Genomic DNA, 18,173 nt, shown 5'->3' on the forward strand with positions numbered 1-18,173 from the left:
CCCAGCTCCATCCTTTTGGAGACTCTTGTGTCCTCAAGGTCACGTTAAGATGCATCAGCTCAGCCCCACTTTCTGCCTGCCCCTGAGCATCCCTCATCCTGCCAGTCCCAGAGCTGATCCCCTGCACACCAGCAGTGCAACCAGAGAGCCAGGGGCAACCCTTTCCACTTGGTGAAGTTCAGCCTGGTAATAAACCCAAAGTCAGTATTTCTATCCTGGTTTTAATGTTTCTATGATGCATTATTTATGGAAATGAGCTCCAGGAAGTTATTTATTAGTCTCCAGTCCCTCTTTGGCTCCAGGTTTTATGCAGAAGTTGTTGCCTGTGGGTTTTTCTCTCCCCAAGACCTTCTCTCAACCATTTCAGTCGTGCTCTCTGTTTGACCGAAGTCAATTTAGTGAAGCTAATGGAGTTACTGCTCTCCAGGTCAGTGATGATTTTGCATCCTTGAGTTCCTTGCTTAATTTGCTGGGAAAAAGCCTGATTCTGAAGCCAGTTTTCAGTTTCCTCCCTTCCCAAAAAGACCCTGCATGGGGCTCACTGGTGGAGGCTGGACCTGGGGTTTCTCCACTTTCCCTGCTCTCATCAGATGGTGTTTACTTTGCTCTTTGCTTTAGCAGCAGGCTCCACTGTAATCCCTCCTTCCAGCTGCAGCTCGTTGTATCCCTGCCTTCACTTAAACGGAAAAGCAAGCAGCTCTCAGGAAAGAGTTAAGCCCAGTGAGGCTTTGGGATCCTTTGCTGGGGAAAGGGTTGCTCTTTTGTTTGTTTTGAAGTGCTGGCAGGAAAGTGGGGAGGAGAAAATTACCTAAGTGATAGTGAGGTTGCCATGAACTATATAAAACAGTGAAACCAAATTGGAGCAACTGCACCTCGCTGTCTTGAACCATAAGCACAACCCCTGAAGAGAAACCCACCCCACAACTGAGTGATCTCAAAGGCTTGAACGAAAACCAAGTTACATGAGCTCAGAGCTGCTGCAGGACTGAAAACCCAAGAGCTGCCAGAGCCAGTTTTAGTGGAAGCAGCGAGCAGGAATGCTGTCCTTGGGAAGTTTGAAAGTAATGAAGTGGAGGCAGCTTTTCTGGATTGCATTCTGTGTGGTGGAGTTGTCTGGTGAGTATTGACTGCAGCAAATACCAGCTTGGTTACAAGCTCTGGGCAGCCAGCAGCAGCAGACTGGTGCATGGGGCAACTGCTTTACAACTTCTGGGGGGTGCATTTGAATGAGTGTTTGGCGGAAACTGCAGTCTCACATAAATAACACTGCAGTGGCATCTTACAGAACAGGGCTGCATCAGGCATCCTGGCCAACAGTGGGCTGCAAACAGAAAATGCTGCTGGTTAGTAAAGGAGAGGGGCTGGGGTGTCAGAGCACTCTGTAATGTTCCAGGTAATTCAGGGGGAGGCAGATGCAGCACACAAAGCTGTGGAGTGCAGCCACAGCTCGTTTGTCAGTCTGTGTGGGTGTAATTTAGCCTTGCTTTTGCTTTGTGGTAGGAGCTAAACACTTTCTGAAAATCAAATGAATCCCCATAAATATTAAAGTCTCCTATTCCAGCTCTTCAAATATTCATCACCTGAAAAAGTGAAGAATAGTAACACAGAGGCTTTTCTCTAGGTAGCACTTTTTAAAGGGCTATGTTTTAGGGAAATAGTATCATTTTTGTCCCAAACCCAACAACCATAAAGTAATAAAAGAGGGACTGAAAAAAAGAAGTGAAGCAGCACTGGTTGTGCTGCAGAGTGAGCTGGGACAGGAGCCAGGAGCTGGCGGGTGTCTCCTCAAATGTGATTTTTCCTTGCTCACATGAATGTGAGCGAGTAGAGCCTCTGAAAGGGTTTGCTGTGTTTTGTGCTTTGGTTTCACGGTGCTCCTTTCATGTTCCTTTGCTGCCAGGGTGTATTGCTCACCAGAGCTGTTGTGCCTGACCCTCCAGTCTATGTTAATTTTCCAAGAAAGGAAAGAAAAGACCAAATTTCATTTGAGAGCAAAGAAAGGAGCATTTGGTTGGGCTGCAGTGAGCAAGGGTGTGAGACAAAAGCATCTACCTGAAATGGGAAACCTGAGCTCTTTGCAGCACAAAGCAAAAGTGATGTAGAAGTGATATAAAGCTTTGCCTTTGTAAAAATGAAGCTGACAAGTGACAGTGGGTTTGATGCTGCAAAATGGCATTCATTGTGTTGGCACAGCCAGTGCTCTGTGTTTCTGCAGGACATCACGGTGCTTTGTCAGCACTCGCTGGAAAGTAGAGGAGTATTATTTCTGTTCAATGTGGCTGCTGCACAGAGCAGAGGAGCATTTGGGAGCTCACCTTTGGGGCTCTGCATGCTCAGGTTGGCTCCTGGCAGTGATGAAGGGTGGAACAACATGTCTGTACCTGCCCCTGAAGGACATCACCCGTGTGTTTTACAGGGGAACCCCCTCCCTGTGCCACTCTGGGCCAGGTACAAGTGCCAGGTGTGGAGGTGTTGTGGGGCTGGGTACCAGGTACTGCAAACTGCAGCCTCATCCAGCCCTGCAGCCAACCAGTCACGTAGGAAATGCTCACTTCTGGGCTTCACCTCACCCTTTGGGCAGCTGCTGCTGAGATGTGGGAGAGGTTTGTGCCTGTCCCTGGTCCCAGAGCAGGACGATGCTGTGGGGCTGCTCGGGAACCCACTGGGTATGTGTAAGTGTGTGACAGCTGAAGGCTGCACATAGAAACTGCTCAAACCAGGAGCTGCCTTGTTCCCCAGGAAGGTGCTGGGCTCCCAGCAGCACCCCACTGCTGGAGCAGCCCCAGGAACGAGGAGACTCCGGGTCCAGCAGGGGGGTTGGGGCAGGGAGCTTGGGGGGCTCCCCACAACCCCCTGCCCTCTGTGCCCTGCGTGACTGCAGCCCCACACCCACATCCTGCCTGGGGGAGGGAAAGGGGCAGGGAAGGGGCTTTTATCAGATCTTTCCAGAGGGAAGAGGGCTCCACCCGCTTGAATTCCTGCCACATGGCTGGGAGCAGTTAAACTGAGTAATGCAGGCTGGAGCCCTCGGAGGAGCTGCTGCAGCTTCCCAGCTCCCGTCCCACCAGCCTTTACCCCCGTTCTGCAGCCGCTGGCACTCGGTGCCAGCACTTTGCCATCGCTCAGCCACAGCCCCCACAGCTTCTGCAGACAATAAGGGTCTGTCGAGCACACAGCAGGGTTTGACACACTGCCCTGGCACAGGGATTGTGTCACAGCACTGACACAGGCACCCAGGTAGGGAAAGGTTTACTGAGTTGAGGTTTGCTGAGGAGCAGCTGAGGGAGCTGGGGATGTTCAGCCTGGAGAAAAGGAGACTGAGAGGAGACGTGATCAGTCTCTACAGCTGCCTGAAGGGGGTGGTAGTGAGGTGGGGTCAATCTCTTCTCTCCACTAATGAATGACAGAACACGAGGAAATGGGTTTAAGTTGTGCCAGGAGAGGTTTAGATTGGACATTAGGAAGGACTTTTTCGCCAAGAGGGTCGTTAAGCGTTGGAACAGGCTGCCCAGAGAGCTGGTGGAGTCGCCATCCCTGGAGAGATTCAAAAGATGTGTAGCTGAAGCCCTGAGGGATGTGGTTTAGTGATGGGCCTGGCAGTGTGAGGGGATGGGCTGGGCTCGAGGATCTTAAAGGCCTTTTTCAACCATAACAGCTCAATGATTCTGTGGAAGGTTGAGGTTTGTGTCTCAGTGTCAGCACAGGAGGAGCAGTTGCTGCACCTCTGGCTGTGCAGGAGCAGATGTGCTGGGGGGAGCCCCTGGGTTTGACTTGCTGCACGTGCAGAGCAGGGCACAAATCACAGAAACTTCCCCCCCTTTTCCTGAGCCTTTGTCACTGCAGAGTTTTGCCTTCTATGGTCCCAGTGGAGTGTTTGGGGACCAGTGTTGGACCAAGTCCACTATCATTTGTATTGTTGCTTTTGTAAGTGATTTGAGCTGAGACACTTCCTAAGCCCCATCATTAAAATATCCTTAAAAACCAGAGACATTTACTTTTCAAAAGCCAGATGGATAAACACAACAGGTACTGTGAAGAACAGTTTTCTTTCACATACCTGCATGCTCTTGCTCCTGCATGTGCCAACAGTGCCAGGTGGAGATTTCTCGGAGGTCGATAAAGGGCTTGGCTTAAACTCTCCAACCCTTATTAACTAACAAAGGGACAGCTTAGCAAAGTCAGTAAAAATGTGTGGTGTGATAAATGAGCCACGTTAGATCAGCACCACGTGGACTGTCCAGCCCACATCTGGATCACTATTTACCTCGTGAGTCCTAAGGATCCAAACCCCTTTGGCCCTGGTTTCTATAGCAGTGCCTGCACACACTGTGATAAAGGCAAGAAAGATTGTGTGACAGGTTTTCTCACAGACCACACCAAGAAATAATCCAGGCTTCCATTTATGATGTTCAGTGGTGAAAACTCTTTGGTTAGAAATACCTCTGGTGCTTTGCAAACATCTGGAACAGCTCAGAGGCACTTGGGTGGCTGTGGCACTTGGGGAGGTCAAGCCCAGGCCCTGCACTGTTCCAGTGATGTAAAGCTTCCTGCTCACGTCCATGCAAAGGCAGAGCTGTGTGCAGTGTGGGGTTCACTCCGTGCTGCTGCTTGCTCTGGGCACACACTCATGCCTCCTGCTTTTGATTTGTTACAATTCCTCAGAAAAACTCAGTGATTTCACCAATTGGAACTGAATTGTCTTGGAGAGAAGAAACTTCTCCCTTAAATAGAAGCTGTGCCAGACCCTAAATCCCAGCTCCAGACACCTGCACTGAGCGCCTGGCTGGGCCCCTCCCTTCCCCACGCTCCTGCATCCACAGCAGCTGCAGCCTGGTTGGGATGGGGTGGGACAGGACAGAATGGCATGGGATAGGCTGTGCCAGGGCAGGCAGCCCTGCAGGGCCAGGCTCTGGGGTGCTTTCCTCTCCCAGCACCCTCTGGTGCAATGCCCACAGGCTGCAGGAAAAGCCAGCAGCTCTGCCTGCTGCCACCTATTGCCAAGATGAACTGTGGCCACCTTGGTCTTTGCTTGTCATAAACCACTCAGGTTCTCTGGGCTCGATTCAGCAAAGTACTGACATCCCAATGTAGACAAAACCCTGCCAGGACAATTCTGCAGGGCCTGAGGCTGCAGAACCCAACACAACTGCATGTTCCAGTGGCAGTGGATGCTGCCCTGTCGTTGGCACTGGGCAGCTGACCAGGACCTGTCAGTGCTGCTCCATCTCAAACGCTTGTTTGGAAGGTAGGAGTAAATGTTCTTGGAACTTGGGCTCCCCTGGGCAGTAACACAAATGAAACAATGTGTTTTGTATGAGTTTCTCTTTAAGGTCGGGATAAGAACCTCAAGCAGCAACAGCCCTGGAGGAGAGGCTGAAGCAGCCTGTTAAAGTGGAAATAGATCTCAGGAGCAGGGAGGCTGGAGCAATGCATTTTCACTGGCTCATTTCACACCCTGTGAAGTGTCATCTTTGTAACACACCAGGAAGCAATATATAAACTTTAAGTTAGAACAGCGAGCCACTCTCCAAACATTCTGTTTTACCTCCAAAGATGTTTTTGCTCATGAGTCAGAGCTGATCCAGAGCCAATGGGAATGTTTCTATTTACTTTGAGCCTATGCCTGCAACTGCAGATCCAACTTATTTTTCCTGAGGCACACAAGTGATCTCTTCCAAGGCTGAGTCTTTCCTCCAAGGATTATAAACCCAAACTACTCTGAAATCCAGCTTTGTGCAGAGCTTTGTGCAGCCCTTGGTAGGCCTGAGGATGGGGCAGGATGAGGGCAGAGGCGAGCCCATCCTCCTGCAGCCCCAGAGCCCCTCTCAGGGCTGCACCAAAGTTGGGTTCTCACCCAGCTGAAAAGTTCAGTCCCTCAGCTTGTCCCTGTGAGCTCTGGGGCAGTGAAAGCAGCTAACCTGTCCCTGCCTTGTCCCCAGGGACCCTTGGGGAGGGCAGGGGCTTGGGACTGGATGGGGGGGATTAGGCAGCACCTAACACCTTCCTCTGTCCCTAGGCAATGGTTCTGGGAGCCCCACAGACCCCCCCACGCTGACAGCCATGGCTGTGGAATCCAGAGGCACCAGCAGCACAGCAGCTCCTGCAGCCCCTGAGGCCACCACAGCCCCCACAGTCCCTGCAGCCCCCAGCAGCTCTGGGACAGCCACAGACACCTCTGGTAATCACTCCCCTCCCTCCCCCCTGGGACTCCTGGTAGAATTTGCATTAATCCTCAGGTTTCTTGGGTGCACAGACCTGCCATCAGTCCATGGCTTCTGCTCTTATAAAAGAGCCTGACCAAAAACCCCAGCTGGGGCCATCTGACACTGCTGTCCTCAGGATGGGTGGCTTAGACTCAAAGCAGCCAAGGGATGGTGGGACAAAATGCTCACTAATCACACCCATTCTTGGCTCAGCCACCAGCACCTGTGAGAGGTTTGCCAGGCTGCTGGAAATCAGTACATCTTGATGAAGATGGGGCCAAGGGGGTGATGAGGGCAATGTCAAGGAGTGGCATCCTTGCTGTGGTGCAGCCTATGCCCAGGAGATGAGCCCATTGCAAACAGAGTCTGAAGCACATGTAACAATCAAGCAGCTGAAGCAAATCGAATGTGCGTTTCTTACTCAGCCAGTGACAGGTTCTGGTCCCCCTGGCTATGACAAATCAACATTGTACCTCAGTCATCACAATGCCACGCAGTGGTTTTGGGGGACTTTGAGGTTTCTCATGTATCCTTTTCATTGCATTTCTTCACAACTGAAGCTACATCTGGGTCTGGGGCAGCCAGCCCCTCCTCCCCGGGGCTCAGCAGCGAGGGGACCAGCCCCCAGCCCAGCCGAGCCCCCACACTGGCGCTGGGCACCCCCCTGGACACCGACCACACGAGCCAAGGGGTCCCCACGGCCGAGAGCCCAGTGACACAGCTCAGCCCGACAGCAAAAGCACCAGTGACCATGCCAGCTCTGACCAGCACTCCTGCCACCTCGGGGCATCCTCCTGTCCCAGCTGCCACCACGGCTGCCACCACGGCACGGCACCCGGTCAAGGACAGCCCGAAGGTGAGGCTGCAGGTGGGCGCTGGGGGACTCTTAGGACCTGGACTTGTCTCACTGGTACCACTGCTGTGTTTTCTTTCCCTTCCAGCCCATCACATGCCACAATGTCAAAGAAGTGAGTGCCACAGAAGCCATCTGCTTGCAGCTCAACGAGTCCAGCACTTGCGTGAGTTGCAGCTCTGGGTGGCCACACGCTGCTGAGGGGGAGACGTGGGAGGAGGGGGCTGCACGGGGCAGGTTCCTGCAGTGTTCCTGGGCTTGCAGTGATGGGGTCACCCACTGTGGCTGGGGGGGTCAGTGTTGGGCAGAGCTCACATTGTTATCCGTGGGGCAGAGCATCTGAGCTGAGCTGAGGGAGGTGGGGATGGTCCCAGCAGCCCCAGGAGGGTCCCACAGGGATGTGCACCACAGTCCTGGGGAAAAGCAAAGTTCTGGTTTCATAAAACCTCCTTTCAGTGATTAAGCTCTGGGGTCAGTTTAGCTTCTAAAGCATCTCCCACCGTGTTGAGCAGGAAATTGCCTTTGTTCCTCTGCTTCCTCTTCCCTGTTGGGAATGAAAGAGCCTTTTTTTTGTCTTGCCAACTGCCCTAGGAAAGAAATCAGGGCATCAGAGGGACCAGGGGTGGCTGATCAGTGTCCCCATCTGCACCCACTCCTGAGGGAACCCCAGGCTCTCTGTAACTGCCTTTCGCCTCAGGCACCAAAAGTGATGCATTTATTAAAGCAGCTGAGCTGCGACGCTGCTGTGAGTGGGAGGCAGGAAACCCTTCACACTGGAGGTGCAACCTGCAGCAAAGGGCAGGTGGTGCTGGAGCGTGTGGGACAGCAGACTTGGCAGGGATGGCTGTGATGCATTTTGCTTGTGCTGGTCAGCCCTGCTGCCATCACTTAGTGAATTCTTACTTGTTTTTTCTCTGCAAATTGGCGATTAGATGGCATTTGGGCTCGCTCCTGTTCATTGGGACTGCACTGGATCAGGAGTTCACATGAGAACTCCTCTGGGAGTGACTCTGATCCCAGATGCCATCTAGTGGCACTGGCACCTCCTGGGCACAGGCTGTGAGCACATTGTGCATGGCTTCTGTACCTGCCCCTGTGGAAAAGAACACACGTAGAGCAGACAGAACATCCTACAGAGCCCCATCTTATCCCTCCTTCCATGGGAAAGCAGCCCAAGCGTGTCTTCCTGGGAGCCCCCACCCCCAGCAAACCCCTCTCTGTGCCTCTGCTTCATCCAGTGGGAAAAAGCAGCTGAAGGCTCAGCAGCTGCTGGACCTGGGAAGCAGATAAGGGCGTCTGTGAGGAGAGCAGATAGCAGGGAGCGTGCCGGGTCCTTTCCTGCTGGCCTCTCCCAAAGCACATGAGCAATGAGCTGGCACCCAGTGCTGCTAATTGCAAAGGGAAACTCTGACACTCCGATGAGTTCTTTCCACAGCAGAGAAAGGAAAATACACACTTGGGTCTCTTGTTCCATCTTGGCCTTTCTCACCCCAAGCCAAGCTCTATAGAAACAGCTGAAAATGATTTGTTTGTTGTTCTCCCATGGATAAGTTTCTGCATTTTTGTATGCTAAGAGGATGTGGCAATCTGAGCACAGCGCTGAGGCAACAGAGACAGAAAGGCACTGAGCTGCCTGGCTCTGCACAGTGCTGCCAGGCAAGAGGTGGCACCTCCTGGGAGGGAGTGGGGGGCAGAGGCAGGACACAGGACTCAGCTGGAGCCCGTCTCTGTCTTGAGGAGGTGGGCACAGCCACAGCTCAGACAATGGCCCCAGTTGGGAGGATGCTGGGGAAGCTGATAAAGCCTTCTAGCAACTGACTGTCTGAAAATAGACCCAAGGAGAAAGCCTATCCCGTCCTGTACAGAAACTGACCTGCAGAGGGGGAAGGCTGCAGCTCCTCACTCCTCTTCCTCTTCCACCCAAGAGGCAATTCAGCTCTAAAATGTGAGAAATCAGTATTTTTTTACCTAGCCTTTGATCAGACCTAGCAAAAACATTGAAGACATTTCCTAAACAGGAAGGCTCAATGCTCCTTTGTTATTTCCCTCCTTTCCCAGCCCCTGCCTGGGACTCTGGAACAATAGGAGTCTTCAGATGGCTCTTTCAGTCCAAAAACTGCAGGGACTTGCCATGCAATCCAGACCCTAAATTTAGCTTTGTTTAAGTGCCATTTGCAAAGGTGGCTAATAATATCTTCATTTCATTTATTCTTATTAAGAAACAAGAAGTAAGCATCTCCATTTCCTAGGGACTGGTACTGGGGTGAAGGAGGGTGAAGGGCTGAACCCGGTGCTGTTGGTCCCTCCCGTGGCTTCTGCTTTATGGTGGCAGGGACAGGCAGAGGGTGCCCAGCCCTGGCAGCAGTGCCGTCGCTGTGGCTGAGGCAGCAACCGGCTGCTCTGGTCGCTTCAAAGGCTGTTGGTTTGAAAATCTTGCAGAAGCATTTTCTAGAGACAAAGGGGTCGGACTTGTGGAGTGCAGTTTGTGAGGAGAGAGCCCACCGAGCCCCCTCCCCCTGCCACATCCAACTGGCCACGTCCGAGGTGCACCGGGACTGTCTGCTCCTCATCCTCACTGGAGACACAGGTCAGCTGGGCTCAAATCCCCCTGGCTGCATTCATCCCCTTGGACAGTGACTCGCTAGGGGCAGTGGGACACGAGCTGTTTGTGGGAAGAGGCTGTGGGATGCAACTCCTCAGTTACAGCCTGGGAGGAGGTTTCTCTCTCCAGCCCCTGCTCTTTCTCCTGGGGTCTCCCAGAGCCGTGGCGTTGCCTCCAGAGCAGCGAGGGGGCTCAGGGTCCCTCTGGTCACGGGCTCTTCGATGCTGGTGTGACCTGCTTGATGTGATGTGTCTCTCCTGCTTTGAACCTTGCAGATCCCACTACAGATGTGCTCCAGGAGTCTCACTGGGAAAAGGTAAATCCCTTAAGCAAATTCAGCTGGGAAGAAAACGGGTGGCCTGAGTAGCTGGAGAAAGGAGGGTTTTAGATGTATCTGAGATGCTTGTTGAGTGTTGGCACGTGAGATGGTTGGAGCCAACTGCAGCGAGGCACTGGTGTAGCCCAAGAGCACCAACACAACCACTGAAGGCAGAAATGCTTGAAACAGTCATGGTGACACTCTTGAGAAAGGTCTGGATGCCAACAACAACTCTCATGGTGTCATTGGCACTCTGCTGCTTCAAAGCACCGTGCTGATGTTAATGAATTCCCCTTCTCAACCCTCTGGTGAGGCTGCCATGGCTTGTACAGCCCAGCTCCAGGTGCCTGTGTCGATGGCAGCCAGCAGAGCTGCCACAGCAGCACACAGGGGTGTTGCAGCCCAGCAGATGTGTTGCCTGAAAGGAGCGCTCCGGCCCGAGGCAGAACGTCTCCATGTGCCACCAAAGATGCTGGGAGGGAAATGAGACCGTGGGGAGGCAGGAGCTCAGGGGGCAAGTGCAGAGCCCAGCTTTGTTTACACGCAGCTGAGGGAGGAGGTGAAGAGCAGCATTGTTTCGCGCCTGTGCCGCAGATGCGCCTCCCGCGCAGCAGCCTCACCGCTTGCTTCCGTGCTTTTTCCAGTTTGGCATAAAATCCCTTAAACGAGAGAGAGTGAGGAGCCACCAGGACTTCTCTCAGAAGACCCTGATCGCCCTGGTCACATCTGGGCTCCTGCTGGCGTTCCTGGGCCTGGCTGGATACTTCCTGATGAAGCGGCGGAGCTGGAGCCCGGCGGGGGAGAGGCTGGTTAGTGCTTACCGATGGCAGAGCAGCCCCTAGAGAGCAGCACGGGGATGTGGGGAAGGAGGGGCTGTTCTCAGGACCCTCAGCCTGTGTCCCCGATGGCCTGAGGGCTCAGCCAGCACACGGGGTGTTGTGGCCAGGGCAGAGCAGGGAGCCCACAGAGCGAAGGGAAACCTCCCTTGCCTCCTAGAATTACCCCTTAGCTGGTTGGTCCTGTGGGAAAACAGTCCCTTTCTCACTCATACTTCTGGGTCTAACACTTATTTTTGCTTAGCAGTAAGAACTCATCCAGCAAGACCCCTCCAGAGACACCGAAACCTCATGGCTTTGTCAGTAAACTGACAAACTTTAACTTCCCATTCACTGCACTTGAGCTGAACGTCTGTCTTGTACCCATGCTGTAATAAAGCCTATTTCTCCCCTCACTTAACAAGCAATGGTAATAAAATACACCAAGAAGGAAGGAGTAAGAAATGTGCTGTTTCCACTTTCCCTTTCCAGGCAGTCTGACCCCCCAGGACTCCCCCCTACCCTCAGGCCACGCGCTTGCCCCGGCGCTGCTCGTGGGCACAGTTGTGTCTGCAGCTGTGTGGTGGGAAGCTGTGAGGTTTGAGGGAGTTCACTCTCAAAACACGCAGGTGGGAAGTCAAGTGCACGTGTCAGAGGCAGGGACGGCACAGCTTGGGCTCATCCAGCTCCTGGATGCTGGCAGCAAGGGAAAGGCAATGTGAAGGTGTGTCTGGGAGCTGCCCGTGTTTCTAGGTGAGCTGTGCCCAGCACACCCACCTCACAGCCATGGGCAAGGGTGTCAGCAGTGAGGGGGAGCCCAGCTGCATGTGCTGGGTGCTGCTAAGCAAACAGGGAGTGGGACTACCTGCTGCCAGCCAGCACTGGCCACCCACAGCCCAGCATCACCAGCACCCAGTGCATTGCCATCAGACCTGCCACAGTCCAATGCAGGGACAATTATCGTGGTGGGGGCCAAGAGGCAGCTCTGCCATTGCTCTGGCTCCTCATAGCAGCAGCAGTTCCACCCATGCAGCCTGTCCTGGCACTTGCTGGAGTGCAGCCCTGTGCTTCTGCTGGCACCTTGCTGAGATGAGGATCTATCCCCAACCTCAAAGGAAGGACGGGGAAAGAAAGGTGGAAAGCAAAGGTGGTCTGTCACAGGGTAACTGCAAACCCAAGGCAGGGGCAGCTGCACAACCTGGTTATGAGAAAACAGCAACACCTGACAGCTTCTCTTTTCAGGTCCAAGAGAAAAAAGATGTAGTTCCTGGCTGCTCTTGCTCCATCTTGCCACAGCATGGTTCAGGCCCTCTGTTCCCCTCTCGTCAGCCAGAGCAGGTTCCCATGCCTGCAGTTGTTTGTGCCTCCTGTCCAGGAAGCGCAGGCAGCCAGCCAAGCCCCTGCCTGCAATCAGAGCCGGTGGCTGTCAGCCCTTTCCCGTCCCTAACTCTGCCTCTGTTGTTTATGTACCCGTTTAGGCTGAAGACCCGTATTACACGGAAAACGGTAGCCAGGGAAACACGATGTTGATGTCCCCACAAGAGCAACCTGAGCTGCAGGAGAAGCCAAACCTCAACGGTGGGACCCAGGAGAACGGGACTGGCCAAGCGTCCTCCAAAAACGGGCACTCAGCCAGACACAGCCCAGCCGACACTGAGATGTGAGCGGGCACAGAGGCACCAGCCCGGGCCGGGGCTTGCTCTGCTCACTCAGGCAGTCACAGACCTTTGTCTTTCGTTATGGTTTCTGTGGAGAACTTCAAAATCAGCCTAAAGCACGTTGAGTGCCAGAGATGCTTCTCTGCCTCCTCCTGCTCCTCCCACCGACCACACAACACTCCTTGTCACAGCTGTTCTCTGCTTTGGCTGGGAAAAGACCACAATGAGAAACGCAGGTGCCCTTAGCCCTGAGCAGCTTGTCAGCAGAGGCAGACTCCACAGAAGCCTTGAGCCAGGCTCTGAACAGCCAGACTTTCTGGTGGCGGCGTGTTAGGCTGAGTGAAATAGCTAAACCGGGATTTCAGTGACAAAAACCTCTCAGGTTTCAGATAATTGTGGTTAACAGAGTTGGGTTTTATCTCACCTTTATGTTTAAGTGCAGGATTTCTCCCTCTCTAAGAACATCAAGCATTTAATCCCCCTTCTTGTCCTTCAGGTCTCCTTTTGTATGTCCTACTCCAGCAGCATTTGCTGAAGCTCTGTGTAAAACTTTCCACGTGGAACTGGAGGCTGAAATGTGAATAGACCTCAGACTTTCTTCTTCTTCAATCCCACCAGTAGGCAGGTAGCTTGTTTTAGAGTAAAAAAAGAATCTTTCCATGTGTCCTCACGTCAGAGACTGGAGACAGAGCAGAGCCTTCAGTCAGTCAGCTGGGAGGGATGGAGAACACCTCCCAGAGCTGCAGATGGCTCCGTGGATGCCAGGGCAGGCAGTCCCACCACCCTCCCTCCCAGCACAGGGAGGGCTTTGGGAATAAAAGATGCCAAAGGGTTCTCAGGGGGAGGAGTGTGAGACAGGAACCTGGCCCTGCTATGGGTGATCCTCCCTCTGCCTCAGCAGTGGGTACATGAACCAAAAGGGAGTATTTTCACCTTGGTAAGTGAAAGCCAAGACCAAAATCCCAGCAGCAGGGGTGGGTCCCATGTAGCTCTGCACTGATCCTGTGCCCCAGATGAGTGGTGCTGGAAGCCACAGTGCTGAGCTTGAGATCTCTGCAGCTGGGTGGGAGCCAGGGTCCAGTCCTGCTCAGTCCAGAGCAAGTGCAGCTCGTTTTTAGGGAGCCACAGCTGTTGTTTGCAGCCCAGTGTCGATGGCACAAGACCAGGAGAGGCTGCAGTCAGCAGACCTCAGTCAGCCACAGCCTCTGCTGGCACCAGCAGCCACCTCCAGAGCAGAAATAAGGACAAAGATGACCCTTGGAGCTGATCTACCCTCTCACTAGTGAATTTACTGCAACCATTTTGCAGTGCTGAACACCTGAGGGGAAGGCTTTGTTTCTGGGACAGTGCTTACAGGAATGGCTGCAATGTCCATCTCTCTCTGGGGCAGCTCTCATGAGCACAAGAGTCATTCCAACATGCTTTAAAACATTCCAGGTTTTGGTGTGAATTCCTTCTCCCAAATCTCATTGTAAATAATCCCATCTGGAAAGAGAAAGACAAAGTATTAAAAGTCAAGTTGTGTGTTGTGTCCTTGGAGCAGCAGCGTGCTCATCCCCCGGGACACGAGGCTCTGGCTGCGCTGGTGCCAGGGAGGACAAGGCCTGGCAGGGAGTTTGTTGTTTCCCAGCAGAAACACTCTGACTAAAGGCTCGTTCTGGGCACGTTTTCCCTGTCTTTCAGCAGCCACATCTGCAGGGTGGGTGTCGTGCAGCACACCACACACCTTCCTTTGGTTGGGGTTTGGTGTGTACAATGCCCAGCTCATTCCTGGGATGTGCAGGGCTGGGGTCTCACCTGGCAGCAGGGCAGGGGTGAAGAAGATGAAGATGAAGCCTTCCTCACTCTGCACAATAACCAGCAATGCTTTCTGCCTCAAAGAACTCAGAGGGTGAGGGATGCAGGGCAGTCCTTTAGTGCCTGTTCTTGTGGAGATGCTTGAGCTCCACTGGCAGCAGGAGGTTTTGGGGGTGGGCATCTTTACTGACCCAGCCTCCCCCTCACTGGGGTGCCCAACCCCAGCTGGAAACCACTGCTGCCACTTTGGCTGTAGTGTGGGGGATTCTGACCTCCAAAAGCCTGGCTGCAGGGGGAACAGATGCAGTCCCCAGATGCTGAGCTGTCAGGGAGCACAGGGAAGCTCTCCCCAGGGCTGGGGGGTGCGGAGGCACCTGGCCTTGGCTCCTTTTCTGTTTGGCAAGTGTTCATCTAATCACTACTCACTTTATCAAAAGTAAGAGATCTAATCAAGCATCAGGTGCATTTTTCACAGCTCAGGGTATGTCCTACAGCCAAACAGAGACAATAAAGTTACAGTCAACTGCTTTGGCAAGACAAAAGCTCTCTCCAAAGCACACAGAGGGAAATGGCTGAGGGGAGCAGGGCTGAGGCAGAGGAAAGGGCTGCACTTCCAGTCCAGGAAGCTTTTTGCCTGTGTGTAAACACAGGCAGGCTCAGCTCTGGCCCAGCTGAAAAGGTTGTTATTGTTATTATTCCTTCCTTATCAAACCCTTTGCATTCCTTCCTTGCTGGCCCCATTGTCTCCCGGGCATCTGCCTCCTCTCCCATCCCTTGGGCTACTTCTGGGAGCTTTTGGGGAGGCTAAATCCACCTCAGCTTCCAACAGCAACATGCTTTCTTGTAAACATGCACCAAGGTTGATGCAAGGCTCTTGCCTGGCCCATGATCTGTGGTTGTCTGGCCTGTTTAGCTGGTGGTGACCCTCATGTCTACGTGAAATGATGGAAATAACCAGCATTGCAGCATCCTCCGGGGCAGAGTGGTGGCAAATACACGTGTAAGGTGTTATGTATAAATGTGACATAGCCATTAAACGACATGGCCACATCAATGACACATAAATGACACCCAGCTCCTACCTGTGGCCCTTGTGAGGTACCAGTGTTTTGCCTTGGAGGCCTCCAGAAAAAGATGAGCTCTCCTGGTGCTCTCCATGCTCCAGGTCTGCTGGGACAGGTTTACACTGTGCTCAGACATCAGTGTAAGGGTTGATGCCTCACATGCTGTGTCGTGCTGTGAAACTGCCATCCCCTGTGAAATCCTGTGCAGAGCACTTTGGCCTGGAGGCTACAGAAACCCTGCTTCTCTTTAATTCTAGCAGGGCAACGCTTACCTCTGCAGCACAGGCTGCTGCCCAGCTGAGCAGCCACCGCTGCAGAGACACGCAGTGGGTCATGGACTTAAACGCTCCAACATTCCTAAACGACTTTGCAACCGCAGCAGAATTGGTCCAGGCTGTATTATCTATACCAATGCTGCTCTCTGCTGGCTGCGCTGTGCTAGAACTGCTCGTCCGTGGCTCTAGAGGGCAGCTGGTACTCGGGTAATGGTGCCCAATGAGCAGTGGCACCTGAGGAAGGGTTGGGCTCATCCACCATCCTCTGCTGAACCGGGCTGTGGTGACACAGCTGGAGCCAACTCGCTGTGGAATTAGGTTGGTGGAGGCTGATGTTCAAGCTCATTTCCTTCTCTCTCCTTTTCTAACCATAGAAAGAAACCAGTGTCGTGTACTGCCTGTGGATATCATCTCTCTGCACTGACATTTCTGCCTTTGCTCTCAAGGTAAAGGGAACAGCATCTGTGTGGGGCTTTTCCATCCCCCAGAAGAAATGGTATTTACACCCATTTGCGTTACAGGCACTTCACAGGAGTTTTAGTTCTCTCGGCCTTCAGAGCCACTTAATTTACTGGTGTTTTGAGTGGTGGTAACAGATGTAAATGAGATTCTCTGTCCCCCGAGATAAACTGTCAAAGGCAAATGCTAAAGAATCGGGCTCAACAAACGTTTAACAACTTGCTAACGTGTTTAGGAATGATGTCTAATTAATAGTTTAATTAGTAATACAAGGTCTTAATAGCTTATTAAAGGAAATACATTGAGAAAATTCTTTTCCTCTTCTCGCATTGGTACAATGTCATTTACCAGCAAATGCTGAAAGAGCTCTGAGGGGTGTTCAGGCTCCTGCTAAGGGAAGTGGTGCTGGATTCGTGATTTCATGGGGGATTTTGCACCACTAATACCATTACTTTGCTGTTGTTTAAAAAAACAATTTATCAGATTAACAAAAGCAATTGGGCAGGAACAACGTCGCTGTGGCGTGGCAGCGAATTAACTCCAACTGCCTTCCCCACTTCTGCATATAAACAAGTCCTGGGGAAGGCAAACTTGCTCTTTAAGAGCCTCGGGCTGCAATGTCAGGCTGTGCTCCGAGCTGGGGCAGCTCAGCCCTCGCAGTTTACGACCCTCCCCGTTCCTCTTTCGCTGATATTTGTTTAAAGCTGATTATTTTTATAGGAAGGCATCCGTGGCTTAGAAACTCCGGCGGAGGAAGGACCGCCTGGAAACCCTCTGGATTCCTCTTGCTTTTACCAGTGGGAAACTCGGCGTTGGATCCCCCTGCGCAGGCAGCGAGCAGCGGGGGATGGAGCGGAGCGGGGCCGGGAGGGAGCGGAGCTGAGCAGGGATGGAGCCTGCGGAGCGGTGCTGGGGAGGATGGAGCCTGCGGAGCGGTGCTGGGCAGGGATGGAGCGGTGCTGGGCAGGGATGGAGCCTGCGGAGCGGTGCTGGACAGGGATGGAGCGGTGCTGGACAGGGATGGAGCGGTGCTGAGCAGGGATGGAGCGGTGCTGAGCAGGGATGGAGCGGTGCTGGGCAGGGATGGAGCCCGCGGAGCGGTGCCGGGGTGCCGCCGGGTTTTTCCTCTGACCCGCACAAAGATTTCTTTCTAAATTTATCTCCGCGCTCGTCTGCAGCCCCGCTCAGAGGCACATCGGGCGGCCGGGCCCGTTCCACCGAGCGCAGGGGAGCCTTAAAACCCGCGGGGGCTGCGGCGGGCGGCGAGGCGGGGGCAGGGAGCGAGGCGGGGGCGGCTGCAGCCCCGGCGTAGCTCCCACCCGCCTCTCTGCTCCAGACCATCCCTCCCGGAGCCCGGGAGGCTCGCTGTGGCAGGAACCGGGCGCGGAGATGGCAGCACCCCAGCTCCCGGCTGGCCCCAGCGAGGTTTGCGCGTCCCCCGGGGCCCCGGTGCTGGCACCGCTGGGGAATTTCCACTGCGGAGGAGCTGTTGGCCTCGGCGCGGGTCGCAGAGGCGGAGCAGCGTGTGGCTGCAGCAGCGTGTGGCTGCAGCAGCGTGTGGCTGCAGCAGCGTGTGGCTGCAGCAGCGTGTGGCTGCAGCAGCGTGTGGCTGCAGCAGCGTGTGGCTGCAGCAGCGTGTGGCTGCAGCAGCGTGTGGCTGCAGCAGCGTGTGGCTGCAGCAGCGTGTGGCTGCAGCAGCGTGTGCTGGAGGGGTGTCTGTGCAGCACAGCTGCACACGTGGGCATCCCACAGCCTCCCCAGACCCCTCCTGTCGTCCCCTTTTCTGCAGTTCTGCACATCCTGGGCTCCTGCCCACCAAGGCTGACCAGGGGGAAGGGATCTGTGGGAGCAGAGCTGGGGGTCGAGTCCCACGGACCCCCTTGTCCAGGACAAGGCCTGAGACCGTGTGGGTGCTGGGTGATGCCAGCCACACGCTTTGCAGAGATGGAGCCTCGTGCTCCGTGTTTGGAATCTCACAGGGAAATGATGCACTTACTAGGATGGCATAATTAATGCTTGACTGGCACAATGTTTGTATGTGTCTGTCAGCAAATCACTTCATCTGTGCTGGGCCAAGTTTCCCATACATTAAATGGGGAATGATTATCCCTCTGCTTCCTAAGAGGGA

At 53.8% G+C, this 18,173-nt stretch overlaps 1 protein-coding gene across 5 annotated transcripts; it reads left to right on the forward strand.

Moving 5' to 3' along the window:
* Positions 1-343: 343 nt before the first annotated feature.
* On the forward strand, positions 344-17,654 carry CD34 (CD34 molecule). 5 transcript variants are annotated; one of them, XR_009820273.1, is made up of 9 exons: positions 761-1,116; positions 6,017-6,178; positions 6,764-7,059; positions 7,145-7,222; positions 9,496-9,643; positions 9,934-9,974; positions 10,622-10,786; positions 12,271-16,032; positions 16,766-17,654. XR_009820273.1 is itself a non-coding variant. In XM_062013719.1 (8 exons), the coding sequence occupies exons 2-8, from the start codon at positions 6,061-6,063 to the stop codon at positions 12,454-12,456; spliced, it is 1,032 nt and encodes a 343-aa protein (XP_061869703.1). In that variant the 5' UTR covers positions 344-427; positions 6,017-6,060; the 3' UTR covers positions 12,457-16,308. The 5 variants fall into 5 exon arrangements, 4 of the variants coding, with proteins under 4 accessions (XP_061869703.1, XP_061869704.1, XP_061869705.1 ...); XM_062013719.1 differs by lacking the exons at positions 761-1,116; positions 16,766-17,654 and adding an exon at positions 344-427 and having other exon boundaries at positions 12,271-16,308; XM_062013720.1 differs by lacking the exons at positions 12,271-16,032; positions 16,766-17,654 and adding an exon at positions 11,058-11,221 and having other exon boundaries at positions 755-1,116.
* Positions 17,655-18,173: the final 519 nt, after the last annotated feature.

This window comes from Colius striatus, chromosome 22 (genome assembly GCF_028858725.1).
Source record: "Colius striatus isolate bColStr4 chromosome 22, bColStr4.1.hap1, whole genome shotgun sequence".
NCBI lineage: Eukaryota > Metazoa > Chordata > Aves > Coliiformes > Coliidae > Colius > Colius striatus.

Bases quoted from the DNA above. Each gene is read 5' to 3' on its own strand.
- CD34 (XM_010202574.2), top strand. From the start codon at position 1,038: ATGCTGTCCTTGGGAAGTTTGAAAGTAATGAAGTGGAGGCAGCTTTTC. The intron at 9,644-9,933 runs GTCAGCTGGGCT...TGAACCTTGCAG, and splicing joins CATCCTCACTGGAGACACAG to ATCCCACTACAGATGTGCTC. The intron at 9,975-10,621 runs GTAAATCCCTTA...TGCTTTTTCCAG, and splicing joins AGGAGTCTCACTGGGAAAAG to TTTGGCATAAAATCCCTTAA.